Source organism: Leuciscus leuciscus, assembly GCF_965113295.1.
Source record: "Leuciscus leuciscus genome assembly, chromosome: 2".
In the NCBI taxonomy this organism is placed as follows: domain Eukaryota; kingdom Metazoa; phylum Chordata; class Actinopteri; order Cypriniformes; family Leuciscidae; genus Leuciscus; species Leuciscus leuciscus.
Window position 1 is genome coordinate 41,981,616 of NC_138726.1, and position 27,001 is coordinate 42,008,616.

Consider the following 27,001-nt stretch of genomic DNA (forward strand, 5'->3'; position numbering starts at 1 on the left):
GCTGTGTCTTACTTAATCCCCCCACCCCCACTCTGAATCACCGCGCGCATATACTCGCACACACATACACACACAGGCAATGCAAAGTCTTGCTGGCAGCTGTCATTATCTATTAGTGATAAGGTATAGGGCAGTGGAACATCTGTGTGAGCCTCCGCTGTTTCCTTTTCAAAGAGATTAGAGATTATTTCAGCACTTCAAATGTGTCCTCCTTCACTGTTTTCAGATCAGACAAAAATGTTTGGTTATCAATGATCTCTTTTGTCTACGAAAAAGCTAGCGATTGTTGCCAAAGCATCTCCTTTTCTTGCGTGACCTGCTGACATCCTGACCAGAGGTTAATAAGATTAAAGAGTTTCATCCTGAGACTGACATGCCAGAACTGAAACTCACTTACACATAGAACCCCATGGCTTCATTTAGTGTCAATTAAGGTTAGCCATGAATGTTAATTTTGTTGAATTTAAAGGGCTTGGTAACCATTCAGTTTGTTCTTGGAGCAGATCATTTTTAAGTGTTTATTTTCAACCTAATTACAGATAATGACAATAATGAATGTATTAGGGTAATAAGAAAATAGCGACATAATGTCTATGTGTTTGCAAAAACCTTTCAAGTTTGAGGATGGTTCAGTTTAAGACTCCTTTGTTATGATGGAGTGTTTATCTCAAGCCGATGTGAGTCAGTGTTGTCAACAGATTACAGAAGGCCCAAAGGGGGAGGGAACGCATGTGTGTGTCTGTGCGTGTGTATCTGCAGGCTTTGACATTGGTTGGGTGTTGTGTTTTATGTTTCCTACTTAGACAGCACATCAGCACTTTCACACCGGGAGAGAAACCAAACATGTTAAACCACAACATCTCATGAGGAGGAAGCGACACTTGCAAACAGAAAAAGAGAGTCTTGTGTGTTTGAAAGTCTGAGTTTGCGGATAATGGTACACGCTTGTAAAATATTGGTTGGTTTGTAGATGCTTGTGTGTAAAATGTTTCAGACAAGATAAAACATGTAGTGGTGGACTGGTATGGTTTTTTCAGTCTATTGATGTTGATGTATATGTATACATTATATATAAAATGTAAGTTATAAGATGTCTATATAATGAATTTATATTTTGAATATATATATATATAGAGAGAGAGAGAGAATATTCTGTATCATAATTTTTCTAAATATAAATTCGTTATATAGATATCTTATAACTTACATTTTATATGTATATATATATGCATCAATATCAATAGACTGAAAAAAACATACCATTCCACCACTACATGTTTTATCTTGTCTGAAACATTTTACAGACTAGCATCTACAAACCAACCAATATTTTACAAGCATGTACCATTATCCGCAAACGCAGACTTTCAAAAAAAAAAAAAGTATATATATATATATATATATATATATATATATATACTTTCAACATGTGTATATATATATGCATAATGCAATAATATTTAATAATTTATAAAATACCATATTTATGTGTGTGTTTATATATAATGTGTACACATGCACACATATTAAAAAAATTGTACATTAGAAAATGTAATTTTTTAAACAAAATTATAATAAGTGTGTGTGTGTGTGTGTACATGTTTTTCTATCCCGGTGGGGACTTAAACCTGAATGCACACAGACTCTTGGGGACCTAAATTGAAAACATGAGTTCACTAGCTTATAAATCATATAGAATGAGTTTTTTTGAAAATGTAAAAATACAGAAAGTTTTGTGTGATGGGTAGGGTTAGTGTAAGGGGACAGAATAAAAACCATTACGTCAATGGAGAGTCCCCACAAAGATAGCGAACCAGAGTGTGCGTGGTTGCGTGCGTGCGTGCGTGCTTGCGTGCGTGCGTGCGTGCGTGCGTGCGTGCGTGCGTGCGTGCGTGCGTGTGTGTGTGTGTCTCGATATATCAGCCAGGCTGAATAATTGTATGATATAAAAGTGTAAGTATTTTAATTTGTATTAATATATGTCTCAAATAAAAACACTTAGACTTTTATATCATACAATTATTTGGCCTGGCTGATATATCGGTGCTACTAAGAACAGCAATCAAATCTCTTTACACACACACACACACACCCTTCTATTGTTGTGCAGTGTTCATGCGTTCACAATCCTCATCTGTATATGGCCTTCATGAACGTTCCTTTTCTGTAGTCTGAAATAGCAGCTCTGTAAGCCGTGCCCTTGCATCAGAGCCGAACAGCGGTACCTACTGCTGCAAGACTTTAGCGGCTGCTCTGGGAGAATGTGCCTTTGATGTATTAATCCATAATTCAGACCAGATTAGCGTCTTGTGCTTTGGAGTAACTAATTACTGCCGATTGGTTTTACATATCTAATGAGAGAGAGTGAGGATGCCCTTAATGAATACGGCATGCAGAACCAAAGGGGATTAGCCCTTTCTGTAATCATGAGAAAATAGTCATTCTCAAACTCTGATGCCTTTGCAAATAGAGTCCGCAGATGAAAAAAAAAAAAAACGTACGAGTCTAAGACCGAGAGAGAGAGAGGGAAAAGAGAGCACTCTGGTGATGAGATGCATTTTACTTTTTCATCCTCTACTGTATGCGCCTCAGGGCTGCCGGAACAACTGCATTGCTCTTCTCTAAATGGATTTCTCCTCCTGCTCTATTCCCCCAGCATCCCTCTCAACAGCCTTGCACACCATCTCTGCGTTCTCTTCCACAACCAACCGCAGCCGTGCCGCTGAGGGACTCATGCACGACTACGGCATACAATCCAGAGCACGCAGACGCACGCCATCTCCAACTAGGAGTGCATTTTTACTTTTTTATATATTTACTGAAATGCACCACAGCGTTATCATGAAGCAAGCTCGTGGCTTGAGGGAAGATGGCATTGTCATACTGTTGTTAACCAAATGAATGTTGGATGTTAGGAGAGCAGATTGTACTTACAGATGATGTCAGTCCCGTGGGTGATCTCAATAGTCATAGCCATTTTTTCTGCTTGAATAAGTGGAGTGGTTTATGTGGTGCTGTCTGGATTCATTTAAAAATGTGTGTGTATATATATATATATATATATATATATATATCTTTTTTTTTATAATTTTTTTTTTTTAATATTTATATAATTACACTCTGCACAACAAACCTCAGGCCTTGTTCTCTGTGTTTGCTAATTCAGGAGCTGTCAGGAGTCTTGATGTGATTATGGTCTCTGCTGATCAGTTTAAATGAATAAAAACTTATTTTTTCAAGAGACAAAAACAGATAGCCAAAGAACTTTAGTCTAGATTTTACTTTGTAATTTCCGCAGCACTAAATAGAATTGTGGGGGGGGGGGGAGAGTGTTTTTCCCAAACGCTCAAACCGACAAAGTTGTATGGAACAAAAAGCCCAAACTCATGGCAATTGTTTGAACCAGTGTTGCTATGGATGGTTGGGCCGCTCAAACAGAGCAATATTAAAATCCTCACAGTATTTCATGGGAAACTTACTAACAAATTTCCTTAATTATTGCTGTCTCTGCATGTCAAGCTGGCACAGGGAAAAGTATTTTAGCATAGAAAAAGAAAATGACAACTGTTTTGTTTTTTCTCAATTTCCTAAAAGTGTCTTTCTGTCTTTTTTTCTTTCTTTTTTTTTAGCTCAGATTGAGAGTATTCCCTGTAAAATCTGTGGAGATAAATCATCAGGGATCCATTATGGTGTTATCACCTGTGAGGGATGCAAGGTAAGACAACCAGAAAAGGAAATTAATTTTCTTTAAAATCATAATCTTTTTTTATCCTATATTGGTGTATTGCTGGAACAATCGGTTATCTGCAAAAATCAATACCTATTGTTTTTCCGGGTTGCGTCCGTTGCTGGAGCGGCTGGGAAGGGCCCGCTGTCATTATACAGTATAAGAGCGCCCTGTAGAGGCGAAATCACTGACACCTCGTGGTGTTTGTTTTGACACGTGAGGCTGCTCGCTGCACAAATACGGTTTTAAAACATAGACAAAAAAACTATGTATACAGTAACACTACCGTACGTGTTTTCATATCATTCTAAAGTAATTAATTTGTTGACTAGCTTCATTAGTGGAGAAGCATTATGTTTGGCAACGAGGTTGAGAGGACGCTAACATTAGTAGTACCTCAAGCGGTTAAAACAATGTGACAAAAACTCACGCAAACCAGACCCAAATGTTTAATTGTCGCTTTTATGCATACGGTATGCAGCAAAGTTGCATATTTAAAGCTAGTGCCTTGAGAAAGTAAACCATATCGTCATGCAACTGGCAGAAACGTATAAACAAATCAGAAATGCATTCGATTTCAGTCATTTTTTATCGTCATTAAAATACATATTTTGTTATTTTGATTAGATAATCATCAAGTGTTCTAAAATAGAAGCAAATATAGTGTGAGAGTATACATGGAATAATAATACTTTTACTTAGCAAGGACTCATTTAATTTATCAGAAGTTACAGTGAATACATTTATAATGCTGCAAAAAAAATCTAAATAAATTTCAAATAAATGCTGCTTTGCCATCAGAGGAATAAATTACATTTTAAATATAATAAATATATTTTAAATTGTAATAGTATTTCACCGCATTACTGTTTTACTGTATTTTTTTATCAAATAAATGCAGCTTTGGTGAGCATAAGAGACTGATTTCCAAAACACAAAAAAATCCACAAAAATCCTCACCCTCAATCTTTTGGATGGTTGTGTAGATTATTATTAATATTTCAGTTACAAATATTAGAATATATTTCTGTCCCAAATTCCTCACCTTCATTCATTTTATAATTAAAATGGCCAAACATTTTCCAATTTAAACACACACACAAAGATTAAAGTGAAACCAGAATGCTATGCCAAAGCCTTGTTTATACTTTCATGTGAGTGTGGCACGAACCACCACAGAAGGTGCATGCGCACACCATAGTGCTCTAGAGGCATTTACACTTCATGCATTCTTCATGCATCCAAGTTCATTTGGAGCTCACATAACGCACCACTGCATTGGAAAGAGAGGCATAAAAATGCGCATTTCATGACACATTCCTTTAGAAGTCCCTTATTTGGATGGAAATATGCGACTGGAATGTTATGGCCACAGTAATCGGTATAGACACATGTATTATTTAGTTACTGGACTGATCAAGGAGTTAATAAATCAATCTGAATCGTGTTGTAAACGTCAAAAGTTTAAGCTATAGGTGACCTATTGTTGTGTTCACTCTCTCTCTCTCTCTCTCTCTCTCTCTTTCTCCCAGGGTTTCTTCAGGAGGAGTCAGCAGGGCACTGTGTCATATTCATGTCCTCGGCAGAAGAGCTGTCTGATTGACCGTACCAGCAGAAACCGCTGCCAGCACTGTCGCCTGCAGAAATGCTTAGCAGTGGGCATGTCAAGAGATGGTATGCTCTCAACTCTCACAGTAGTCTGAGTGATGTGCATGTGGCTGCTGGTGTATCTAATTCTCCCCAGTTATATAGAGTGTGACAGTAGGGTTTATAATGTAAAAATCCCATTCATTTTCTCCATAGAGAAACTTACCATGAGCTTTGATGTTATTAAGTAATGGCATATGTTAAAGCATTTGCATTTATTCAAATATTTTGTAATTCAGTTTTCATTTCAGTTGCATCTTTTAAAGCACTGGCTTTATAGTAGAAAATTAAGTTGTCCTTTTGATGAAACCAGACACTAACACTGTTTTTCATGTTTAATACAGTAAAGCTGCTTGATTTTAAGCAATTTATTTTATAAAGTGATATATAAATAAACGTGACGTGACTTTACTAGACTGCCGAATTGCAGAGCTCATGCAGACATATCCATGTTGCTATGTTCAGATGTTTTTCCTGTGCTTTTTTTAAATACTTGCTGTTTTCTCAATTTTGTTGTGTGTTTGTTTTGTTACTGAAAGGAAATTACGCAGCACATATTTTACATATTCATCTAAACGCCACTCTCAGCAGTGTGGGTGGTGTCGGATGTTCGCTAACAGTATATCGCTGTTCACGTATTACGCACTTCGTTTTACCCCTAATCAAAGAATGGAAAAGAACTTTGCCTTGAGTATATCGAGGCCTTAAAGCATTTATTAATCCTAGTTGATGTTAATCCCAACATGTACTAATACATTATTAAAATAAAAAGGGACCTTATTGTAAAGCGTTGCTGATGCTTTAAAACATATAGTATGATGATAACGTCATTAATGATTAACCGACTGTTTTCATCTTGCTTGTGTGTGTGTGTGGTCACTCGCAGCTGTGAAGTTCGGTCGCATGTCTAAGAAGCAGAGGGACAGTCTTTTCGCAGAAGTTCAGAAACACCGCCAACAGCAGCAGGAGGAGAAAGTGGGTGATGAGACACAGAAGGGGCGGGAACCTCAACCTCCAGGAGAGGCAGAGCCACTCACACCCTCTTACGCCCTGTCCACCAATGGCGTCACAGAGCTCCCCGATGACCTCAGTGGATACGTGAATGGTCAGACCCCAGAGGAGGGAAAGGCAGATCCAGCAATTGGTGGATTTTATCTGGACATTCAGCCCTCTCCAGACCAGTCAGGTCTAGACATGGATGGCATTAAATTAGAACCTGTATGCGACCTTAGCTCAGACTCAGGCCTGGATCAATATTGTTGCTATAGCAATGGAGAATCTTCACCTCCTGACAGTGATCTAGGTAACAATTTAAAAAATAATACTAAAATACTATACTATGTAATATATTACACATTAAAAAACACAATCTTATTTTGGATGCTTGAATTCAATACATCATAGATGATATCATAGACATAATATTTTTATCATAGATTAACTATTAGTTATGTTGGCATCATTTGGCACGTAATTGCAAAGAAAGGAAATATCAAATTAAATTACATTGTGCCGCCCTAAATAATTATAAAGGCCATTACGGGCATGATTGACAGCTGTGGGGTTTGAAACAGCAGGGATCTGTGAACTCACCTCCATGGCCCATTTAACATGTCATTAGTAAGAAGTGCCTCATTAACACAGACCAGTCAAAGAGTACCAGAGCACTTTTTTCCCTTTTTACTGAAATTAGTCTTAATGAATTTGTTTTAGTAAAATGTAATGTGGCAATAATATTCAGCTTCAAAATGTCTGATGTGCATTTCACAAACCCAGGAATGTGTGTCAGCTCCAGCTGTTTGACTCTATTTGTGTGTTTCTAACACAGAACATCTGTCAGAGAACATCTGCAAGTCTCACCTGGAGACGTGCCAGTATCTTCGAGAGGAACTGCAGCCCAGCAACTGGCAGACAGTCTTACAGACCGACCTGGACTCGTACCAAAAGAAGGTATTTGGTTATGTCTTTTAGGCTCTGTGCACACGGGTGATCTTATCACAAGTGGTCAGCCCAGACGAATCGTTTTAATTTCTCAATTGTATTAAATGACCACCACTGGATTTTATAGGGCTTCCAAAGATTTTTCTAGTCGACTTGTAGCCATTAATTTAAGCCATTAGTCAACTAGTCACACATTTATGATATAAATGTAACAAATTTTTAATTTAAGTGTGGTATTTAGCTAGATATGCGTTAGAGATTAACGTTAGAGCGGGCGGCCGTGTAAAGTGGCTAACATATGGCTACTACTTAATTGTTCTTAAATGATAAGCCATGTTTGAGGTTGATGAATGATAGGCGAATGTTTGGATTTCCTGCCTGACATAATTACCACATGGACCATTTGTGTTAACGTTCTGTCTGTCACGAACTGACGTGACTTTGCCAATTCCTGTGGAATTTGGTCGACTAAGCCTTGGTGGACTAAGCCTCTTCTCATCGGCTAACGTTTGGTCGACTATAGGAGCGACTGCATGCGTCATATGCTATGTATTATGAGTAGTGCGTGTTGATAAAAGTTTAAAAAAGGGCACATTTGTGCCTAATTAGTTTGTTTCTTGTTTTCCCCACATTTCCTTTGTTGTTACATGTATGTATGAATGGATGGACAGAGAGACAGATGGATGAGTTCACTTTATGGGGAATAAATCTGGTGTGTGTACTAACAGACCCTCTCTCTGCTCCATCTAGTCTCAGGAGGACATGTGGCAGCTGTGTGCGGTTAAAGTCACCGAAGCTGTGCAGTATGTGGTTGAGTTTGCCAAGCGCATTGATGGATTCATGGAGCTCTGTCAGAATGATCAGATCGTGCTGCTCAAAGCAGGTACACCTCAGATAAACCTCTAAACATATCCTAGTTCACATAACCAGCAACAGTACATCAATGAAGTGACGAACTGTGGCAGAACCACTGAAAAATGAGCGTGTTTTTCTGCTTCTCAGGTTCTTTAGAAGTTGTGTTTGTGAGGATGTGTCGGGCATATAACTCCCAGAACAACACTGTCTATTTTGACAGCAAATATGCTGGGCCGGAGGTCTTCAAAGCTCTGGGTGCGCATTAATTCTTTTTTTAAAGGAAAAGGAAATTGCGAAATGAAATGCAAAGCATTAACCACTGTTTTTAATGCTTTTCTAGGCTGTGACGATCTTATCAGCTCTGTGTTCGAGTTTGCCAAGAGCCTGAACTCTCTACAGCTAAGTGAGGATGAGATTGGCCTGTTTTCATCATACGTGCTGATGTCTGCAGGTGAGGGAAGAAAAGTAAAGGCAATGTCAGAGAGATTCATTAATGGGAGTTGCATCAGTTATGCAAAGGCGTTCTCTGAATATCAGGGTTGTGCACCTTCAATAATAAAATGGAAAATTCCAGTGCAACAAACTTCCATTTTCTGTAAAACCGGTTGCATCACTTCCAGTTCAGGCCTTTGGTGTGTGTTTTGTTTATTATATAGAGCCATATTACTTAAGATACCTTCAAAGGAGCGGGCAAAGATGAACATAACCGATGTCCATCGCATATGCGGATTAATATTGAAAAGTGTTTTTATTTTTATTCTCATTAACATTTAGATATTTAAATCAAACGGCAACAATAAAAAAGTCGCTTTCTGTTCGTACTACGCTTAACACTCTCCGAGAAGCGGATGAAATGAGATCTGTTTTCCTTTTTATTCATGTGACATTTGGCATAAAGCCTATTTAAGTTGCAAACTTCATTCAGAATTATGATTTGAATGTTATGGTAGGTTTTGTAACAATAACAAAAATTGTTCTTTTGTACTTTCTATTCATCAAAGAATCCTGAAACAAATTAATCAGTTTCCACAAAAATATTAAGCTGTTTTCAACATTGATAATAGTTAGACATTTTTTGAGCACCAAATCAGTATATTAGAATGATTTTTGAAGGATCATGTGACACCGAAGACTGGAGTAATGATGCTGAAAATTCAGCTTTGGAATCGCAGGAATAAATTACATTTTAACATTTATTACAAAAGAAAACATTTCTTTAAAAATTGTAATAGTATTTTACAATATTACTGGTTTTACTCTGTTTTTGATCAAGTAAATGCAGCCTTCGTGAGCAAAAGAGACTCCTTTCAAAAACATTGCAAAAATCTTACCGACCCCAAACGTTTGAAAGGTAGTGTATTTTTAATCATATTTAATAAATTAACATTTGTGGAAGAACACTTAATTTCCCAGAACACATTACATAATTTCTTTGATTAAGTTAATTCTGCTTCCTGTCATTCCAATTGAACTTTCTCTGGGGTGTGACCTATTCAGTTCTAATTCCAACTCATCAGAATTTTTCCCAACCCTGCTGAATCTGTACAGAGGCTGAACTCTTTTTGTGTATGTAGATCGCTCCTGGCTGCAGGAGAAGACCAGAGTGGAGAAACTCCAGCAGAAGATCAAGATCGCCTTGCAGAACCTCCTACAGAAGAACCAGAGGGATGAGGGAATTCTCACAAAGGTACATATGCGCATGAATGCGGTTACATTCATATTATACTAGTTAGTTTTACTCATCAGATCACTGTTTGTCACTATAATCATCAAACTGAATATATATATAGTTATATTAGTGCTGTCAAATCGATTAATTGCAATCTAACATAAGTTTTTGTTTATATATATATATATATATATATATATATATATATATATATATATATATATATTTATATATTTATTATTATTATTATATTTATATGTACAGTATATTACATACAGTATACAGTGCGTGCAGAATTATTAGGTACGTTGATTTTCTGATCTTTTTTTTTTTTAGGCACATTTGACCAATTCCAAACCGCATTAATCTTAACTACTATTAATTTTGTATTAAATCATTTATAAATGATTTATAATTGTTCATGAAGGCTGCAAATGAAAAACGCTTTATATTCAGGTGTGCATAATTATTAGGCATGTTTTCTTTTACAGATAAAATAAGCCAAAAAAGAGATTTAACTCACACTGAAAAGTAAAAAATTATTAAATGCCCATGAGAAAGATGCAATACTAATGCAATACTAGAAATTGCAGTTAAGGCATGACCATTGGACAGTGAAATGCTCATTGGGTCAGCAGGGTCAGACAAAAACAGGTGAAGAAAAGACACGTTAACTGCAAAAGAATGAAGAATTAAGGAGAAGAATTAAGTGTAAACCATCAGGAACCCTTTAGTCTCCAGCACCACCATTTTCCAGAACTGCAACCTACCTGGAGTCTCCGTTAGGTAAAGAATCCTAAAAATTACCCCCACTTATTAAGAATCACAAGCTGAAGTGTAGTAAAATACATGAAGACTGTTTTTTATAGGCTTTATAAAGATTGAGAGTGACTCTTGAAGGACCAGCACCACATCCTCTTGTACCACTGTTTGAAGAATTCATCTTCCAGAATCTGGCAGTAAGTTTTGGGAGTCAATTTTAGTCCATCTCCTACCCTGAAGTCCGTTTTGCAGAGATGGACTAAAAAATAACTCCCAAAACTTGGTGGCGCTGGAGACTAAAGGGTTCCTGATGCTTTCACACTTAATTCTTAATTCTTTTGCAGTTAACATGTGTCTTTTCTTCTCCACCGGTTTTTGTCTGACCCTGCTGACCCAGTGAGCATTTCACTGTCCAATGGTCATGCCTTAACTGCAATCTCTAGTTTTGCATCCTTCTCATGGGCATTTAATATGTTAAATCTCTTTTTTGGCTTATTTTATCTGCAAAAGAAAACGTGCCTAATAATTCTGCACACCTGAATATAAGGCGTTTTTCATTTCCAGCCTTCATGAAAAAATATATATAACTTATAAATGATTAAATACTAAATGTATAGTAGTTATTAAGATTAATGTAGTTTGGAATTGGTAAAATGTGCCTGGAAAAAAAATATGATCAGAAAATCAACGTGCCTAATGATTCTGCGTGTGTATGTGTGATTTTTAAAATAAACTAGTAAATGCAGCTTTGGTGAACATGAGAGACTTCTTTCAAAAACATAAAAAAATCTTGCAGATCCCAAACTTTTGAACGTGTGTGTGAATGTGTGTATGTTGTGCACATATTTATTGGTTTTCATTTGATTGCCTAAGTTGTCTACCCAAGTCAAATTTCTCTATTTTTGATCCCCTTCCTTTAGCTTGTCTGTAAAGTGTCCACCGTTCGGATGTTATGCCGTCGCCACATGGAGAAACTGAGCGCATTCAGAGCTCTTTACCCAGAAACGGTCCAAACACGCTTCCCTCCACTCTATAAGGAGCTGTTTGGCTCAGAATTTGAGCAGGTTCTGCCTCAGGAGGCCTGATAGAGACTTATCCTAATACTGCACAGATTCAGAAAAAAAAAGACTCAGAGAGAGATAATACTAACATGCTGACAAGAACTCTAATCTCACTTCAGCCTCAGTTCATGTACACTGCATTCTCACAGCACTTCTCAGAGTCCAGCTACACTTTTAACTTGCCCCATTGGCCGTGCACCAGAAGGCTGACAAGAAGAGGAAAATATAGATGCAAGGGGGGAAAAAACTGGCCGATATTTTGTAATGTGAATCAGAGCGTTCCTCAATCCCACAGCTTTATCTTTCAGCCTCCTGTTCCGACTGTATGGGAATTGCAGTGGACACGCCCACTGCATTTAACTGCCCTGGCAGCGCCCTCTACTGGCCATGGAGAGTAATGAGGTGTCTGGCTGGGGTAGACAGGGAACAGGAAATGAACGTCTGGAGCTGAAATCCCTGTCTTTCTTCTCCGATGGCACAATGAACAGCCCATGTTGGTGCTAGCATCACAGCACTGCCCTTTATTGACCTCTTCCACTATACAGACATTCAGCAGGGACATCATTCGGCAAAACCACTGCCCCAGCCGCAGGAGAAGACGGTGGACAAGGCATGACATGGGACTCAAACTATGAGACCTGAATCACTATCGTAGTGAAACTTTCATGATCAAATGGTATATTCTGAGGCAGTGAGCTCAAATACGTGCATATATACTTGTTATATGGTTAGTTAAATCATGCAATGTATGATGTATAGAACTTAACGAAAGGTAGCACTTTGTGTTTTTCCCAGCAATAAACGATTTCAATTCATTTTGTGAAAAAAAAAAATCTGAAGGAACATGCAGTTATTTTTGATCTGTGAGATCTGAAATACTAGTCTGTGTTTTGTCAAATCTGTCTTTTAAAGCCAGCTCGCGTTGTCTAGACAGTGGTGTGACGCCCTGTTGTGCCATATTGATTCTGTAATTAGATTTCCGTCAAAGTGAGCTGAGTAGAGAGATGATTGACAGATGAGGGGCATGTGTTGACATTCCAGGGGATCTAGCAGTTTGTATTAAATGTTGTGGGGATGGAGGTGTTTGACGTTGTTCCTAACTGACCCTTTCTGAGATTTTTTTTGTTTGTTTTTTGCACCTATAGTAATGCTCATCAGGGAAGAGGAGAGAATAAAATAGTCACTTTTTCGTTTCATTCTTTAATTTGCAGCTGTGTACACAGGCTTGGGGGGTTTTTTCCACAGTAACTATGTGTCAACTTTTGTGCCCCTTCACCAACACGCATTTGAACCAAATTGAATGCATTTAGCACGCAGCCTACATACAAGGACAAGCAATAACCTTAGTAAAGATGTTCCGATCTAACATCTCTGTTTAATGTTTTTTGTAAGGGCTGGCACTGCTTTATCTGTAGTGTTCTTGTTTGTATCTGTTCCGTGAAAGACAATCCATCCGATATCTGACCTCATTAAAGGGTATTTTGGGACTGCTCAGGGAAACTATTGTTTTATAGTTGAGGAGGAGAGTCAGAAACTGCAAGGAGACGGCGGTATAGTACAGTCGTTTGAAAAAAAAAAAATTATGTGTAAAAAGCACAGTGAAATCGTCCTCTTCGAGCATCAGGGTCTGGTGTGTAAATGAAGAATTATCCAAAACAATACTGAGCAGAAAGCAATAATAACGGCATAATCATGTTTTGAATATGAAAATTGCATGCAAATGCTTTAAATGCAGAACTTTGTCATGTGTTTTTGTTTGCTTTGAAATTCGCTTGGTTTGGCCTCTCCCATGTCCCAGTGTCTTTATCCCCTTTCCTATTTTGATTTGGCCTATGTATTCTCTGTGAATATCTTTTTAGCAGTCCTCAATCCCGCTGTTTGTGCTGGTTATATCTAACTTTTTGGTTGGCTGTTAAAGAAGTATTACGGCACTTAAATGGTTAGCAAATTAATTTCTTACATCAATGAAATGCTTTTTGATTTCTGACCTTATCAAGGTTTGGTATGAATTCTAGCTGTTTATTATTATGATGTGTAACATGTGGTATTCTCTGTGTGCTAGTCCAGAGGCCTGGAATGTTCTTTCTTTAATTTGCCAATTATCCTTTAAATGTCCATCACTAAGGCAGTATTGTATTTTTCTCTTGCTTTGGTTTTGGGGCATGAGTACTTATTCTTTCTATGTATATGTTAAAACAAGAGTATCACAGTAACACAGTCCCTTTTAAGGTTGTCATATTTTCACTGACAAATGACCAAATGTTTTATATGATATACACACCATAATATGCTAATTTGTGAGTAATGCTGTCATTTGAGTGGATCACAGTTTGTACTGAAGAAAAACTTCATTGTTTAGAAGTCTGGGGTTTTTCCTCTGTACATATTTCCATTCTTAATTTTTAACAGATTAACCAATGGTCTTTTGACTTAATCCACAAGCACTCTTTAACTAGTTCTCCAGTACATCTGTAGAAAAAGTCTGTTTCTTCCTATTTGTTCGTTTTGAGGTATTTTGCCTTTGTTTTGTATATACACCTGTACAAAAAATGCAAAAGTATTGTTTTCTTTGAAATACAGTTTTCATCTAATGTTGTGATTTTTGTATTTAGAGGTTTAACCCCCTAAATTACTTTTATTAAAGACGCATGTCACACATTGACAAATAGTGTGTTGAACGTGCTGAGGACAATAAAAAAAAAATCCCACAGCTTGTGATGAAAATCGAAGTTGTCCTTTTTCTCTTGCTCTCTTTTCCATGTTTGTTCATTCTAGGCAGCTTCAGCAAATTTGATGACTTAAAATTAAAATAAGTTATATTAACGTTATAATAATACATAATATACACTACCATTCAAAAGTTTGGGGTCAGTAAGATTTTTTTAATGTTTTTAAAAGAAGTATCTTCTGCTCACCAAGGGTGCATTTATTTGATAAAAAAAATGGTGAAATATTATGACAATTTAAAATGACTGTTTTCTGTTTTAATATATTTTAAACTGTAATTTATTCCTGTGATCAAAGCTGAATTTTCAGCATCATTACTCCAGTCTTCAGTGTCACATGATCCTTCAGAAATCATTCTAATATGATGATTTGATGCTCAAGAAACATTCATTATTATTATCAGTGTTGAAAACATTTGTGTACACATTTTTTTCAAAATTCTTTGATGAATAGAAAGTTCAAAAGAACAGCATTTATTTAAAATAGAATATTTTCTAACATTATAAATGTCTTTACTGTAACTTTTGATCAGTTTAACTCATCCTTGATGAATAAAAGTATTGATTTATTTTCTTTCCCCCCAAAAAAAAAAAAAATTCTTACTGACCCCAAACTTTTGAACGGTTGTGTTTAATGTTACAAAAGCTTTAGATTTCAGATAAATGCTGTTCTTTTGAACTTTCTATTCATCATAGCATCATGAAATAAAAATGTAAATAACTGTGTTCAACATTGATAATAATAATAAATGTTTCTTGAGCATCATATTAGAATGATTTCTGAAGGATCATGTGACGCTGAAGACTGGAGTAATGATGCTGAAAATTCAGCTTTGATCACAGGAATAAATTACACTTTACTGTATATTCACATAGAAAACAGCTGTTTTAAATTGGAATAATATTTCAAAATATTACTGTTTTTGTATTTTTAATTAAATAAATGCAGCCTTGGTGAGCAGAAGATACTTCTTTTAAAAACATAAAAAAAATCTTACTGACCCCAAACTTTTGAACGGTAGTGTAACTTTTTCTAAAATTGTACATGCTAATAAAAATAAAAAAGGACATATTTCTTGTTTTAATTTGTCCCCTTACTAAACTAAGCCGTTTTCATAAGTTTGGAGGGAGGATGGAAAGGTTCATTGAGTGGGTTTGATTTCTCATTTGTCAACGATGTCCGAAAAGGAATATAAAGACAGGAAAATGAAAAAAGCGAACCTAAAAAACTTCAAAAAACCTAAATAGTAAGTTTGATAACTAAATAACAATACTCTGAAATTCTGCTTTGTGATTGCCTGTGTTTTCCATTAAAGTGAGTTAAAGGCTCACTGATTAGATCAGTCTTTCTTTCAGGACCACTATCGTAAAAAAGATTGACAATTAGCATACATATAGCATACAATTCTTTTTTAGCTACATATTGATATTAGTATTGGAAGACACTGAATTTTACAGTATTATGTAGTTTTAAAAATGTAAGCTCATATGTAAATATTAAAGATATATGAGTGTATAGTCACTATCATTTTACTATAGAAACAAGCCTCACATATGAACACAAAAATCATTTCAGTTCTGTTTAAGTTGAATTTGAGTTTGCTTCTGATCTAAAGTGTTGTAACAATAGATTGATAGTTAAATTCAAACTCAGATTAAAATGCAAAGATTGGGATGATGATGGTATTTGCTATCACTGTGCAGATGGACTGATCCTTTTATGGTTATGGATTGAATAACCTCATTATGGTAAGTCATTACTCAGTGCTTGTTGCATATGTTGCCATGGATGCAAGTCTAGAACAATGATTGCTAAGGAAACACATGAACCCTAAAATGGACGTTTACTGTACATCTATTCTGAGCTACTGTAACAGTCATCCTCATTTATGTTTATTAGCTTTTGCTTTTAGTTAAGAAAGGCACAAAGGAGAAAATGAGCAGAATAGATTGTAGTCTGCTAGTGTGAGATGTGTGTGTAGACATCAGTGTACTGTCTGCTCTCACTATAAAACCCAGCCCACTGTTATCACTGTGACTCTGACTGAGAGTACAGTCGGACCTTGGCAGAAACTGCTGATTGAGGAATACTTCTCCACCTTCAGCAAACACACTTCCTTTGAATCCCTAAACCACTCTCATTATCCCAATACTACACATACACCATGTGTGGAGTGGTTTAATGCAACATATAGGCTATCCAAATTAACATGTTGATCCTGCTAAACATGTATTAATGGCTGTTTAACTCACTCTTAACAATTCATCTGTAATCCATAAAATAATTGCATCAAGAAAAGACTTGGTGGTTGTTTGTCCATAATTATTTTTGATAGAGAGTCAAATGTGTTTACTTATTCATTCTCAATGACTGTATGGACTACATAGCACATTATCATTTCTGTTTTATTGTCATTGTAAGTTAGTGAGTGAATATGTCTGCAGAATGTTAATTTAGGAATGTTTAACTGGGATTAGTTGCTGTAGTGCTATAGTGCCTTTATTTCACACACCACATACAAGTGAGTCTTAAAGGATCACTCCACCGTTTTTTGAAATAGGGCTTATTCACCTTCTTTCCCACATTTAGATAGGTGGGCAAATGAATTTTTGTCTCAGTGCATGCATTGTTTTAGTTTGACAGGGTCGGCGTGAGCTTAGCTTAGCACAATGAATGGAATCCTTTGTTGCCAGCTAGCATGTCCTGAATAAAAGTGATATAAAAATAAAAAAACCCTACCTAATTACTTCTTGTGGCCTGGGTATTCACAACAAGTACAAATAGCGATGCAGATTAACATTAGGCGATTTCCTAAGCAGATATTGACTTATATATTAAGGACTATATTAGGGGGAAGCACAGGCGAAGCACTGCTACTTGGGCGTGATATCTCTGCGCCCAAGTAGCAGTGCTTCGCCTGTGCTTCCCCCTAATATAGTCCCAAGTCAAAATCTGCATAGGAAATCGCCTAGTGTTAATCTGCATCGCTATTTGTACTTGTTGTGAATACGCAGGCCACAAGAAGTAATTAGGTGTTTTTTATTTATTTTTTATATCACTTTTACTCAGGACATGCTAGCTGGCAACAAAGGATTCCATTCATTATGCTAAGCTAAGCTAGCGCCAACCCTGTCAAACTAAAACAATGCATGCACTGAGACAAAAATGCATTTGCCCACCTATCTAAATGTAGGAAAGAAGGTGAATAAGCCCTATTTCAAAAAACGGTGGAGTGATCCTTTAATACATGCCCTCTCTGCCAAGAACATAGTGGGCAGCTCTATTTCTCATCATTCACCATAATGTAATTTTCATCCAAACTGAGTTTTTCCATGTATTTAAAGACATATACTGTACATTCATACATTCATGATGAATAGGCTAGCTGAAAGGACTGCAACCGTGACATCAGAGATGAAGAAAAAGATTTATGCATGTCTGTGTCAGATGCAGTGTATATGGTAACACATTACAAGTAATGTGAGTTACATAATCATATTACTTTTGTCAAGTAACTAGTAAAGAAACATTACTTTTACATTTACAAAAAAATATCTGAGTTACTTTTTCAAATAAGTAACGCAAGTTACTTTGTTTCCTCATTTATTGACTGACAGCTCTCCTGTCCCCATGTTGAGAGAAATCGGAAGTAAAGGTGCAGAGGCGTTGTGTGTGCTGTGTAAATATGATGGTTATTGTAGTTCTAGACTAAATGTGAGCATTAACTTTCTCATCTCACTTGCACAAAAACAGATTCAGTATTCCTTACTTTATGTATTTAATCTCACATTATTAACCACCACCTTTGCTGCTGACCTTGGATGATCCAATTCAACAGTTCTAATAAGCAAAAAATTACTTTAGATAAACCACATTTATTTATGAAAGAGTGTGAAATTTAAAGGAGCTGTATGTAAGAAATGTATTTCAATTAATCATAAAATGGCCCTGATATGTCACTAGACATTAAAGGAGAAGTTCACTTTTAAAAAAACTTTTGCTGATAATTTACTCACCCCCATGTCATCCAAGATGTCCATGTCTTTCTTTCTTCAGTCGAAAAGAAATTAAGGTTTTTGATGAAAACATTCCAGGATTTTTTCACATATTATGGATTCCATTGGGACCCAAACGGTTCAAGGTCCAAATGACAGTTTCATTGCCGCTTCAAAGGGCTTTAAACGATACCAGACGATGAATAAGGGTCTTATCTAGCGAAACGATCGGTCATTTCAAAAATAAAATAAAAAGTTGACGTTTTATAAGCACAAATGTTCGGCTTGCTCTGTTCTGTGATGCGCGTTCGTGACGTCACGTAATACGCAATTACGTTGAAAAGGTCACGCTTGAAAAATTGAAGAAAATGTTCTTTTTGGCTTTTTAATATTAAAACACTCAGGATGCGCACACGAAATGGGCATTTTAAACGATAAACTGACACAAATACATTTGAAAATGTTTATATGGTCCTCCTTCCGCACATTTGTAAACACATCAAACTTGACCTTTTCAACGTAATTGCGTATTACGTGACGTCACGAACGCGCATCACAGAACAGAGCAAGGCGAACATTTGTGCTTATAAAACGTCAACTTTTTATTTTATTTTTGAAATGACCGATCGTTTCGCTAGATAAGACCCTTATTCATCGTCTGGTATCGTTTAAAGCCCTTTGAAGCGGCAATGAAACTGTCATTTGGACCTTGAACCGTTTGGGTCCCAATGGAATCCATAATATGTGGAAAAATCCTGGAATGTTTTCATCAAAAACCTTAATTTCTTTTCGACTGAAGAAAGAAAGACATGGACATCTTGGATGACATGGGGGTGAGTAAATTATCAGCAAAAGTTTTTTCAAAAGTGAACTTCTCCTTTAAGAAAACATGTTCATTTCAAATACTTATATCACTAACAACAGTAGTCCGGCCAGGGTATTGTCATTTAAAAGTGAAGTTGCAGCCCTCAACTGATGTTGATGTTGTCATGTTGTGTTTTGGCCTGATGCTCCACCCTTCACCTATCTACCAATCACAAAGTCAGTAGAGTTTCGGCATCCGGGTTGCCAGCTCTGCTCTAGTTACCACAGCTGCAGCTACAAACGTGTCGGATAAAAAATGCCAGCCTATCTGGCAACCTCGAGTCAGGGGGGGGGGGGAGGGGATACACCGCTCTACAGTAATTTGAAAGTGATTGCAGTACCAGTTTTGGCCACCATCTTACATACGGTTCCTTTAAGAATGGCAGCACAGCTGAAAGATTAGTTTGAGCTGCGCCCTCTACTGTACAGACATGAATTTGCATTTCCTTTAGCCCGAGGCTTATTCATATCACTTTTGGTGTGAAAAGGCCTTTACATTTGCCAATAGAACTTGTTTTTGTTGTTATTATTAAACAAACAAGCAACACCAGCCGAGGTGAGAAAAAGTAATGCAACGTCACTTTCCATAAAAAAGTAAGCAGTAAGTTAAAAGTCAGCATTACTTTCCATAAAAAGTAACTTAGTAAACGCAGTTAGTTACTTTTTTAGGGAGTAACGCAATATTGTAATGCATTACTTTTAAATGTAACTTTCCCCAACACTGGTCAGATGAGTGGGTTTGTGATTCACAATTGGCAAATCCTGGTACCTTAATAATGATGTAGATTATTAATTTTAAAAAATGCAATTGCATATTTTAAAACAGCTGATGACAATTTTACTCAGTTCAACTGAAGAGATTTACATGTGAACAATTTGGGAAATTTCTCCACATTTTCTAATTTTGTCTGTATTCATTTTCATTTTATGTTAAAACCACTTTAAAATGTGGCCAGAAATATAATTTAATTAATATTACATTTTAAATAATGTCAAATGAAACAACAACAACAAAAACACAACAACAACTGTTTATTTATGATGGCAGTGATGGTTAATACCAAATTCTGTTTGAAAATGTACAGTTATACAGTAGTAAGCTTATAACTATGACGTTTTGGCACAAAGTGTGAATACCATGGTCCATTTTTTTAAAGGAATGTGTAGCCCAGTAAATGAATAACTATTAAGTGACTTTTGGGTCTGCATCTTGAGTGGGTGTGGGTGCGGATTGATAGGAAGAGGTAGTGAGTCATTGGCTGGGTGCATTTAAGAGGTAATCCCATTGAGAGAGATAGCCTACAACTGGAACTCCAGAGCTACACCTTCACACTCCACAGCATCTAAGCTAAGGTAAGACTCTAGTCCTCTGTTTTGGTTCTCCACTGATTAGACTGAGAAACATAAACTGAATCTCTTGGCAGGACTACAGCAGAATTGTGAATATTATCAAAAGTTTAGCATTGTGAAATTTGTATTTCTGATTGTACTGCTTTTCATTTTCTAGTTCAGTATAGTGTGTGTGTGTGTGTGTGTGTGTGTGTGTGTGTGTGTGTGTGTGTGTGTGTGTGTGTGTGTGTGTGTGTGTGTGTGTGTGTGTGTGTGTGTGTGTGTGTGTGTGTGTGTGTGTGTGTGTGTGTGTGTGTACTTGTACTTGTACTTGTACTTGTACTTGTACTTGTACTTGTACTTGTACTTGTACAACTATCTTTGTGAGGACTAGTTTGAGTTTTAGACCATTGGAGTGAGGACAAAGAGAGTAAAGTGAGGACATTTTGGCCGGTCCACACTTTCTGAGACCCCTTTAAAGGCCTGTTTGAGGGTCAAGACTTGGTTTTAGGGATAAGGTTATAATTAGGTTAAGGATAGGTTTAGGGTAAGGGTTCGGGTTAGGCACTTAGTTGTGATGGGTAAGGTTAGGTTAAGCGGCTAGAGATTGTATTGTGTCAATGAATGTCCTCATAAAGATAGATGTACAAGAATGTGTGTGTGTGTGTGTGTGTCTGATGGTCAGAAGTTCACTGGTCTGTGGAATGTGTCATGGGTGTGTGTTCGGGTGCGCCTGAACAAAGTTCCAGCAAACCTTCTTGTCCTTCACAAATCACCTCGTAATGTATGTTTCAGAAGGAAAATTATTTTCCTGTCAGCACTGCAGGGCGCCAAGTTGAACCGCTGTTGTGTTGGCTGCTAAGGAACAATAACACACCAAACAGCTGTTATTTAGTCTTTATTAATAACATACAGCTTTCTTATGACACCTTTAAGGCCAGTAAAATAGTGTATTGACTTACATAATTGCCTGTGATGACACTAAAGCCTGTATCTACACTGGCCCACTAATCACTGTATCCATGACAACTATAACTTAGACCTTTGAAACTATGGGTGAGGTTGTATTTTACAGTGGCTTAAAACACAGATTGTATCTCTTATTTCATCTACTCATTGTTCACCTTGGATGATTGCGTGTTCTCTGTCCTCTGCAGGAAAATGGCTTTAGTGTCTGAGTTTTTGACGAAACTCACATTGAGTTATGGAGGGGTAAGTATGACAACTGTAATATAAAATACAGTATTATCAAAAATGCAACAAAGTACATTTCTTTGTTAGTTAACATGGCTATTAAGATTGTTTTGGCCAAAACTTATTTTTGATTCTGTTCGGAATATTATCTAGTCTATATCTATATTTCTTCATGTGTTTTTTCAGGAGAGAGAACCTAAATGCCCTACGGTGGTACCAGCTTATGATTTTAACCCAGAAGAGGATGCAGCCAAAATAGAGACAGCCATCAAAACCAAAGGTAAAATAAGATATAGTGCCATACATATTTCACATTTCCCCCAAACATTTGCAAAGGAACTTTCCAAACTTTCCTGTTGAACACAAAAAGGAGTCCTCAATGTCATTTCATAATTGTTTCTATATTTGCTTAGCAAACTAAATTATCTTTGGCCTTCTGTTTTGGCTACCTTAAACAGGATGTGTGGTCTTTTAAGACTCTGTATTTCAATGGGTGGTGAGCCCGTCTCTGTTGAAATACTATTTGTAAATAACTCATGCTATAACTGGCAAATATGAGTAAGTGTCTTGGTATTTGTATTTAGGTAGCATCCGGAAATATATGTTATGTATAATTTCAATTTAGTAGAAATAAAAAGGAAAACGGGTTTGTGTTGCACTGTGCCTTGTAAGACATAGGCCTAATACATATTAAAGTAATAACATAACAGTTCTCTCAAGCATTGCTATTTAATAAATATTTTGCTGCACCACATTGGAGTCATGCATCCTTCCATGTTTTTAAGTGCGTGATTGTGCACTCTGATTCTTTAAAAAAAATGTATGCTAGTAGTGTCAGTGTCAAATTAGCTAATGACTGTTTAATGATTTTATAATAGGAAATAAAAAGGTGCAATAAGTCCTTCAAGGCCTTATCTTAATAATGCTCTGGCTTTACTTCTCAATCACTATCTTCTCCTCTCATTCTCACTTCAGGTGTTGATGAGCAGACGATCATTGACATTCTGACAAAACGCTGTTGCTCACAAAGGAGCGAAATTGCGTTTGAGTATGAAAAACGTGCAAAGAAGGTACACACCATAATAATTGTTTGTGTTTTTTTTGTTTTAACTGGATCATCTAACCTTAATGAAAGCTATATTTTAATATATGTATGTACATACTGTATATTGTATATCAAAGTTTCAAACAACCTGACGCTGTTTGTGTTGTAGGATTTGGTAAGTGCCCTGAAGGGGGCGCTCTCAGGCTCTTTGGAGCATCTGATTCTGGGGTTGATGAAGAGCACAGCACAGTATGATGCCTCTGAACTGAAATCATCAATGAAAGTATGTTGCATTGATCTGTAATCGTTCATGAAAACACTGATTGCTCTCTGCTCTCCCCTGTTTTAAAATTCAGCTCCTGGTCCATATTTAAAAATGTTCTGTCCTGTTAAGAGCATGCATTAAAGGGACATATTACCGTTCAAATGTTAGGAGTCTGCAAGATTTTTAAATGGTTTTGAAAGTCTCTTATGTTCATCAAGGCTGCATTTATTTGGTCAAAATTTGAAAATGAATATTGTACAATATTATTGCAATTTAAAATAACTTTTTTTCTATTTTAGTGTGTTTTAAAATTGCCTCATTACTCCAGTCTTCAGTATCACAAGATCCTTCAGAAATCATTGTAACATGCTGATTTGGTGCTCAAGAATAATTTCGTATTATTATCACAGTAAAAACAGTTGAGCTACTTAATATTTTTGAGGAAATCATGATACATTTGTATCAAAAGAACAGCATTTATTTAAAAATGAAAACATTTTATAACATTCTAAATGTCTTTAGAGTTGTATGCATTCATTGCATTAATGTGACAGTGCCATGTGTTTTGCAGGGTCTGGGCACTGATGAGGACAGTCTTAATGAGATGGTGTGTTCTCGCAATAAAGAAGAGCTGATGGAAATCAAGAAGGTTTACAGAGAAAGTGAGTGCCCTTAAAAAGCATAAAAAGCAAAGCACAAATACACTGGCATTCATATCCCCTTTTCTCCTGCAGTGTTTAAGAAGGATTTGGAGAAAGATGTTTCTGGAGACACATCTGGTGATGTCGCTAAGCTGCTCCTGGCCCTTGTACAGGTAACAAAGATTAACCAATAATTTCTCAAAGTATAAGAGTTATTTGTGGTAATTATGATCAAATTCCACTTTATTTCCCAATAAGTAACTGGTAATTCCTTTACCGCCAACATAGCCTGGAAAGTGCATATCCTGTATTGCTGTGCTCATACTGTATTCATTCATGTCCACAGGCCAAGAGAGATGAGCCAAGTAACGTGGTGGACTATGAGAAGATTGACAATGATGCAAGAGTGAGAAGAGCCCTTTTAATTTAAGAAATTCAACTGACTCTTATTCAGCATGCTTAAAATAATATTATGATAAACCATTGTACATTCAGATGACCACTGGAATAACCAAAAAGTTAACTTATTATATTCCTGTGTCCATTATGGTGATTTTTAGGCTCTTTATGATGCTGGAGTGAAGCGAAAAGGAACTGATGTGACCACCTGGATTACAATCTTCTCTGAGAGGAGCGTCCCACACTTGCAGAAAGGTGACAAATGAACAGAGATGTATTTAAAGTCAACTCTCATGATCATCCTTTGTGCAACAACCTAATCAAAGCCTCTTTTTCTCAGTGTTTGAAAGGTACAAGAGATACAGCCCATACGACATTAAGGAAAGCATTCGAAAGGAGGTGAAAGGAGATCTGGAAAAATCCTTCCTCACACTAGGTATCTATCAGCTGTCTGTTCTTCATATAAGCTGTCATCAAATTGTCAGAACACTTAAGAGATGTGCTTGGCAGATTTGATGATGGTTATGCCTGCTGGCTCAATTACACTTTCACACTCTTACTCCTTCCTTGGGAATCTCTTTATCATGTCTTATTAACCATAATCACAAGCTGTTTGAGGAACATTTTGTGGAAAGCCCTGTGGAAATGCATTAGTGGCAAGAAGCCAGAAGAGAACTGAAGAGAGTCTCCTACCAAAGTCAGAGAACCTGTAACCTTTTCTTACGATTGATCTCTGTCTTTCTGCAGTTGAGTGCTTGGAGAACAAACATCTGTTTTTTGCCAGCAGACTCAATGACTCCATGAAGGTGAGTATCTAATTGTCTATATCACGTTTGAAAATTGTCACATTTGAATATCTAAATGTGTCATTTGACATGTAAGGAGATGACATTGGCTAAGTTTGAGTTATGTGGGTCAGTTTCTTCTATCAATTTTGATGTTTGCAGAGTAAAAGTGTGAAAGACAAGGTAGTAACGCGCATTATCGTCTCCCGCTGTGAAGTCGATCTAATGAAGATTCGCACAGAGTTTAAGAGGAATTTTGGAAAATCTCTGCACCAGACAATTTTAGTAAGTATCCAATTGTATAAATCCTTCTTATTTGTTTTGTTATTATCTCCCTCTTCTTTTCTTCTGCTCTTAGTTTGCCTTCATTCAAGAAGCATTTTAATCTAAATCTCTTTAATCTCTTTTCATTGTCTTTTTCTCTTCAGGAGCACACTAAGGGTGACTACCAGAGAGCTCTACTTAATCTCTGTGGAGGAGATGACTAAACATAATCTATAATGTTCTGCTGCAGATGTCTAGTAGTGACCTTTTGAAACAGTTAGCTAAAATGCTGTTTTATTATGGAGCATGCTTTGTGTTTTCTTGTGCCAGTATGACTGATGTTTACTATTAGTTAAACTGATCACATTTCACTCAGACAAAAGAATACAGAATAAAGTTTTTTTTTTAATTGTTGTTTAAATTAATAAAAACACTTGTAAGTACACGTGGTTTTGAATGTGTAAAATGTTCACTTTCCCATGGCCACGGAGGGTAATCAAAGATTGTGGGTCACATTCAGTGGACAGACATTTATTATATATATATACAGTGCTATGCATAAGTTTAGACACCCATGCTAAAGTTGACTAAAAAGAGGAATAAAAAAATCATCTTTTGGAAATTGAACTTAATGCCTTAATTAAAAAAATTAGGAAAAATCCAACCTTTAAGGACACCAATTTTCTTTGTGAATGAATAATGTATCGTAAATAAATAAATGTTCTTCCTTAAAATACAGGGTGCATAAGTCTGGACACCCCTATGTTAAATTCCCATAGAGGCAGGCAGATTTGTATTTTTAAAGGCCAGTTACTTCATGGATCCAGGCTACTATGCATCCTGATAAAGTTCCCTTGGCCTTTGGAATTAAAATAGCCCCACATCATCACATAGCCTTCACCATACCTAGAGATTGGCATGGTTTTATTTCAGTTAGCCTAATAGCTTGAGGTTTGATTTGCATTGAGAGATGATCTTATGGAAAGTACTCCATGCCAATCTCTAGGTATTCTAGGCACCCTGTATTTTAAGGAAGAACATTTATTTATTTACAATACATTATTCATTCACAAAGAAAATTGGTGTCCTTAAAGGTTGGATTTTTCCTAATTTTTTTTAATTAAGGCATTAAGTTCAATTTCCAAAAGATGATTTTTTATTCCTCTTTTTAGTCAACTTTAGCATGGGTGTCTAAACTTATGCATAGCACTGTGTATATGGGTGGGGGGTAGGGTTAGGGGTTAGTTTCTGCTGTAACAATTCACCTTTTGGCACGTCTCCTTTTGGCATGCCCATTACTCTATGCCATATCTAACTGCAGAACCACACATCACAGCAGCGCCAGGCCAACAGCATCAGACCTGAAGTTAGGGTGGTGTTGACGGACAAGTAAACTGTCCCAACCACCAACCAAGTCAGGTAAAATTATTTGCTTGTTGTACGTGCATTTCCCCAGTAAACACAATACCCAGTTGATCCATAACTCCAGAGTATCCAAAGCACAAGCTGTAAAAGCTCCGCCCACTTCAGGAAAGGGGACGGGGAGCAGAAGCTCTTTTGTAGCCTATTTAATGGTATGCATATGAAAATGGCGTGTTTTTGCTCACACCCAAATAGGGGCAAATTGGACATGCTATAATAAATTAACTGTTGGGTATTTTGAGGTGAAACTTTGAAGGCCAAGAATGTCGGAACGAGTGTTGTTAAATGTGTGTTGTAGGGGTGTGGTTTTTCAGTACTGTGAATCAGTCGGACACACTTGTTTTCACGGGCACTGAGCAGAGTTGAGCTTCTGGAATAATCCCTAATTTCTTTACTATTTTTGACACAC

The 27,001-nt window shown here is 36.7% G+C and overlaps 2 protein-coding genes across 5 annotated transcripts in view; both read left to right on the plus strand.

The window, feature by feature from the left end:
• Positions 1-14,372, plus strand: part of rorab (RAR-related orphan receptor A, paralog b) — a 59,982-nt gene extending 45,610 nt beyond the window's left edge. For 3 of the 4 annotated variants that reach the window (XM_082162628.1, XM_082162627.1, XM_082162630.1), the window contains 9 exons: positions 3,630-3,715; positions 5,260-5,401; positions 6,261-6,677; positions 7,203-7,324; positions 8,066-8,198; positions 8,318-8,425; positions 8,511-8,621; positions 9,745-9,857; positions 11,522-14,372. In XM_082162628.1, the coding sequence (XP_082018754.1) occupies positions 3,630-3,715; positions 5,260-5,401; positions 6,261-6,677; positions 7,203-7,324; positions 8,066-8,198; positions 8,318-8,425; positions 8,511-8,621; positions 9,745-9,857; positions 11,522-11,686 (1,397 nt within the window). In that variant the 3' untranslated portion in view covers positions 11,687-14,372. The remainder of the gene's footprint in view (positions 1-3,629; positions 3,716-5,259; positions 5,402-6,260; positions 6,678-7,202; positions 7,325-8,065; positions 8,199-8,317; positions 8,426-8,510; positions 8,622-9,744; positions 9,858-11,521) is intronic. The other variant, XM_082162629.1, reaches the window with a different exon arrangement.
• Positions 14,373-20,528: 6,156 nt separating this feature from the next.
• anxa2b (annexin A2b) lies at positions 20,529-25,615 on the plus strand. The gene is made up of 13 exons (XM_082162633.1): positions 20,529-20,601; positions 21,735-21,789; positions 21,958-22,051; positions 22,747-22,841; positions 22,986-23,099; positions 23,653-23,743; positions 23,816-23,895; positions 24,069-24,128; positions 24,283-24,376; positions 24,462-24,557; positions 24,869-24,927; positions 25,069-25,191; positions 25,335-25,615. Exons 2-13 carry the CDS (start codon positions 21,739-21,741, stop codon positions 25,392-25,394), a joined length of 1,017 nt encoding a protein of 338 aa, XP_082018759.1. The 5' UTR covers positions 20,529-20,601; positions 21,735-21,738; the 3' UTR covers positions 25,395-25,615.
• The last annotated feature ends 1,386 nt before the right edge of the window (positions 25,616-27,001 follow it).